This window comes from Arachis hypogaea, chromosome 19 (genome assembly GCF_003086295.3).
Source record: "Arachis hypogaea cultivar Tifrunner chromosome 19, arahy.Tifrunner.gnm2.J5K5, whole genome shotgun sequence".
In the NCBI taxonomy this organism is placed as follows: Eukaryota; Viridiplantae; Streptophyta; class Magnoliopsida; order Fabales; family Fabaceae; genus Arachis; species Arachis hypogaea.
The window spans coordinates 149,095,574-149,100,709 of record NC_092054.1 but is presented as its reverse complement, the minus strand read 5'-3'; the positions used below and the strand labels follow the sequence as shown (position 1 = coordinate 149,100,709).

General features: G+C 29.7%; 1 protein-coding gene across 1 annotated transcript; it reads right to left on the bottom strand.

Moving 5' to 3' along the window:
• Positions 1–1,957: 1,957 nt before the first annotated feature.
• On the bottom strand, positions 1,958–3,527 carry LOC112776584 (putative F-box/LRR-repeat protein 9). The gene is made up of 3 exons (XM_072228599.1): positions 3,055–3,527; positions 2,151–2,542; positions 1,958–2,019 (listed from the first exon to the last, which is right to left on the bottom strand). The coding sequence occupies exons 1-3, from the start codon at positions 3,525–3,527 to the stop codon at positions 1,958–1,960; spliced, it is 927 nt and encodes a 308-aa protein (XP_072084700.1).
• Positions 3,528–5,136: the final 1,609 nt, after the last annotated feature.

Below are 5,136 nucleotides of genomic sequence, written 5' to 3'. Positions count from 1 at the left end.
TTTAAAGTATTAAATTTTAGATTCTAAATTTAAAATTAAGATATTGACTAATATTAATAAAAAATATTTACTTTCTAACTTTTTTTTATTAAAAGCAATAATTGATAAGTATTAAAATTAATTAATAAGAATAGAAATAAAATAAATAAATTTGTCTTTTTATAAGTATATAACAAAAATATACGGAAAAAATTGTACAAACATTCTTTATCTATTATTAGAAGTGTTTTGAAAATGAGAAAGAACAGGAAAACAACTTTTTTTTAACAATATAAATAATAGATTAAAAAATAAAAATTAATTTTAAAAATTAAATTTTGAATTAATTAAGTTTAATCATCATTTTAAATTTTTTTATTTTTGTTGCAACCGCTCTTTCGCAATCCTGTATCACTACCGCTGCTGCTGTATCGCGACCTCAGTGTCTCATAGCTACTCTCTCATTACTTGTTTCTTATTAACTAAGTCAAACGACGTTCATTTTAATGTGTATGCGCGCGGATAGTTCTTTTCATTCTAAAGTTGATTTTTTTTATTTTTCTCATTGTTAATTTAGTAAATGTTTGCTAAATAATAATATAATATAGGAGGTGTAATAAAAATACATGATAAATTCCTGATAATATAACTATTGTAAGTAAAGTTAAAAAAAATAATAAATAATAAATAATAATATTTATTAAAAAAGATAAAATTGAAAACTTGTGTAAATATTAAGTATGAAATTCAAAATTTTCAAATATTGTGAATAAAGTTAAAACTAATGATAAATATTGAGGTTGTCAAAATTCCTAACACCTTAAAGGCAGAGGAAATAATTTAGGTGAATGCTATGGTTTTTTAACTATTAGTTTGTGTTTTATTATATATTCAATTTAAAATTGATTCATCATTGAGAATTTTTATATCAATTTCAATTACTTTACTTCTCTTTATTCAACTTGAACCGAGAATTTTTTTTAGACACCAGATTATATTACTTCAAATAAATTACCCACTAAAACTAAAGTGATGTTTGCTACCTTCTATTCTTGCCCCCTCTGCCTTTTGTTGTGTGCCACAATGCCATGATGAATGGAAGAAGAAGATTTTTGGTGAAGATTCTAAAGTTCATTTGGAATTAATTACTCAGTAATCCTACTTCTTTTTGTCAATTAATTACTCACTATATAATCACCCAAGGAGGAAAGTAAGGGAAAACATAATAGAATATTAATAGAGTCCAGAACTAAAAGTATCAGAGGTGATCCAATACAAGACATTATTAAACCAAATCCAACTCGTGAAATAGATACAACAGAACAAAGCAAAGCAAAATTCTTCAACTGAGAATGTAATTTCTTGTTGGCATTAATCATAGACCAAGATATTAACCTGTCACTGCCAAAAGCAAAATTCTAAGCATAGTTGTAACACTTCTTAGTTAGTTTACTCAATATTAAATACAAAAATCTTTTACGACATATCTATAAAACTTGTTTGGTATAGTCATCAAAGACAAGACAAGAAAATAAACAATGCGACAAAAAAATATCATATTTAATTTCTTATATCAACAAATAATATCTTGTACCAAACCAACAAAACCAATAATAAACACTCAAAATAGCTAGAAAATTAAATCATCAATTGCACATCTTATAGTTTTCAAAATTTGGCCATATGATATCTCTATCCTCCCACACTCGTCTTGTTCTTGAATTCAATCTTCAGAATAATAATTGTAATTCCTCTCCAAAACACATGCTTCTGAGGTTAATGTTTCTTTCCTTTTCTTCTCCGTGTTTCTTTCCTTTTCTGGCGTGATCTTTGAAGCGCTTTGAAATTATTACTACTCTCTCGTCTATGCCTTCTTCTCATTTTCATAGTGACCCATATCATATGGATATCCTCCCAAACCTCCTCGTCTTCATATTTTACTACTAAGCCAAGTTTGACTATGTTTTTATTCTTCATGCTAGCTTGATGAAACCGGTGCCATTCCCATGCTAAAGAGTTGAAATCCTGATTCTGGATTGCCTTTTCATAAGGTAGTAACGAACAAAACTCATAGTCAATTGTTGATGCACCTAGAATTGGAAGTCTAAAATTCATGATTCTTCCTTGCAACATTTCTATTATTATTTCTCTTTTCGTATCAAGGTTGATACAGTGACATAGATCTAGAGATTCCAGATGTGGACAACCGTTAAGAATAGCATGCAAACCATCATAATCCAACGTGCTTCCAAGAAGTTGGAGATGGCGTAACTGTGGCATGCTTCGTGCAATAGCATATGCATATGCATTATCTTCGCGGACGTAACAAGAAGAAATGCGATCATAATAAAAATGTTGGCGGTGGTGGTTGAATTTCAAGGTTTTTAGAAGAGGGCAAGCTTGACCAAAAGATTCTAAAGAAATAGGGTAAAACCACCAGTAGCAATGGGTAATATCAAGCTCCTCAAGCAAAGGAAACTTTTTAGCTAAGTCATACATCAGTCTATTTGATTCGTGTGTGAAGCACTTCTTAAGTCGTAAACGTCGAAGACGACTTCCACAACTGTATATAAAATCACCAATACAATCACACATTATTATTAAAATGAATTTTATAATGCATTGTATATGGCTAATAAAATTTATTATTTTTTATTATTATTTAGATAAGATTTTAAATTTTAAATTTAAAAATATTAAATTAAATTTTTAAGAAAAATAACTTTTAATAAGTACAATTAATAATAATTTTTTTTTGCCAAATAGAAAAACTCTAAACCCACGAGCTCTTAATTATAAACATATAATTTTTTATTATTTGAAATTAGTAGTGCACTTATTAAAAAGTGTGGGCGTCTAGCAGCTCACTACATTATGCTTTTCTAAAATTGTTTACCAAACCAAGCATAAATATAACACTAACTAATTTGATACTAAATTAAAATATTTGTTTATCAAGTGTACGTTAGTCACTTCCAAGTTATGAGAATTTTTTGTTGAGAATCCATAATCTACAATTTTCCACAATAGAATATGTACATGTATACGTATATATGTATGTATAGATGCACTTACGAATTAGCGATGTCGTTGAGGAGATCCTCGGTAGCAAAATAGTCAATACTTATCTCCACCAAGAGACCGCAGCTGCGTTCGATGGTACGGCGGCACAGCGAACTCAATTGGTAGTCCATGAATTTGGGAAACCCCAAGACGCGCATGTTGATCACGCGCCACGTGTACGGATCCTTGCAGATGGTCCGCCAGAGCATGCACACTCGCTGGACACTGGTGAGAACCTCTATGGCTCCGAGCTTCTCGAAGATGATAAGAATGAGTTCCACCGGAAGATGGAGCCAGTTTCTACTACTCCTCTGTTCTTGGCGTTCTTGGTGGGGGCGGCGCAATAATGGATTCGTATACCGAATGAATGGTGAAGGCGATTCTGGTGCAAACAAGCGGCGTTGGAATTCCGCTTCCATCTCATAACTCGTACAATGAAGATGCATTTCTCTTTTCCGTGTATCGAGATCATAGGGCTTTTCCATTTATTATTCTTCTTTTTATTCTTTGTTTCGCGAGACTCGAGAGAACAATGCATTTTCAGGCCTCTACTTTTCTGCAGCGTCAAAATGCGGATTATTTGCAGGAGCCTAGGGATACACGTCTTTGCTACTTGATGCGCAAGATAGAACAAATCTAAATTTTTATCTTTACAGAATTACAGTAACTAGCGGCTCAACACGCAGGCGTTTTTTTATTGTTTTTTAAGAATTTATTTTTATTTTTTTATTAATATATTATTTATTTTTAAAATTAAAATTATTATAAAAATTTTTTAAAATATTAAATTATAAAAGTACATAATAAAAAAAAATATATATATATTATCAGAAAAAACATACTTCAACAAATAATGATAATAATATTATTCTGATTCAAAAAAATTATATATAAATCAAAATACATATTAGTTATTTACAAAAGATTAATTTTATTTAAATTTTATAAATATTTATATTTGTTTTCATCTTTTTTAAGTGATGGGCTAAAATATGGATCTAAATTTAAAGAGGTCTTCACTTTCTTATAAATAATAAAAAAACTGAAGAAATAAAAATACTTATTTTTTTCGTTTTTAAATATCAAATTATAAGGATAATTAATAAACAAAATAGAAGAATATAAAAATTATGTACCTGAGAAAAATTTTCGTAATTTATCATACATATTCTTATCAATAACTTTTTGAGTTTTGAAAAACTGTCAGATTTATTAACCATAAAAATAACTATATAAACGCTTCAAGATTATTCAATTAAATTGATTTCTTATTATAGGGATGAATTCAATTAATTATAGATTTGATAAAATAATTTAAAAATTAAAAATAAAAAATATTTAAAAATAAATATAAAAATTGTTGAGTTAAGAAATTAACTAAATTAATTAGTGATGACAAACATTATTTTTGGACAAAATAAATAATTAGTGTTGATTAATTATATTTACTTATTACTAATTGTTTATTGTTGCAGGCCAAAATTCAATAGCCCAAATGGAATGAAAAGCAATCAGCAAGGATGGTGGGCTGAAAGCAAAATTAAGAGCCCAAGGAAAAGCAAAGAAAGAAGCCAAAGGAACCAATGAGCCAAGCTAATCAAATCCGATTCAAGCCCGTGTCCATCAATTCAATTTGATCCCACCAAGCTTCTCATACAACATTGAAGCCTTCATTCTCTCTCACTTGCTTTTACCAAAGCAACGTTCTTTTCCCTCTGACCATGTCAAATCACAGAAGCAAGAGAAAGTGCTTAGCTCCCTGAACTAATCACCAAAGAAGCAATAGAGAGAAGGATTAAGCTTGAAAGGCAGATGTCAAATCACCAAGTTCAAACCAAATCAAGCTTAGGTTAAAGGTAACCCATTTCCTCTTGCATGCATCAAACCTTCTTCTTTTCTTCCCAACTCTCTGCTTTATTCGAAATGGGATTCAAAGGAAATATGGTTTCTGTTCTTCTCTGCTGTGTATCTACGGTCACAAGTGATACTTTGGGACTAAGTAGTTTCTCAATGACTAAGATCAAGTTGTCCATGAGAAGATTTCTATGGTTACTGCTTTATGGCTTTCGGTCAAGATGAGGAAGTCAGAAGGAG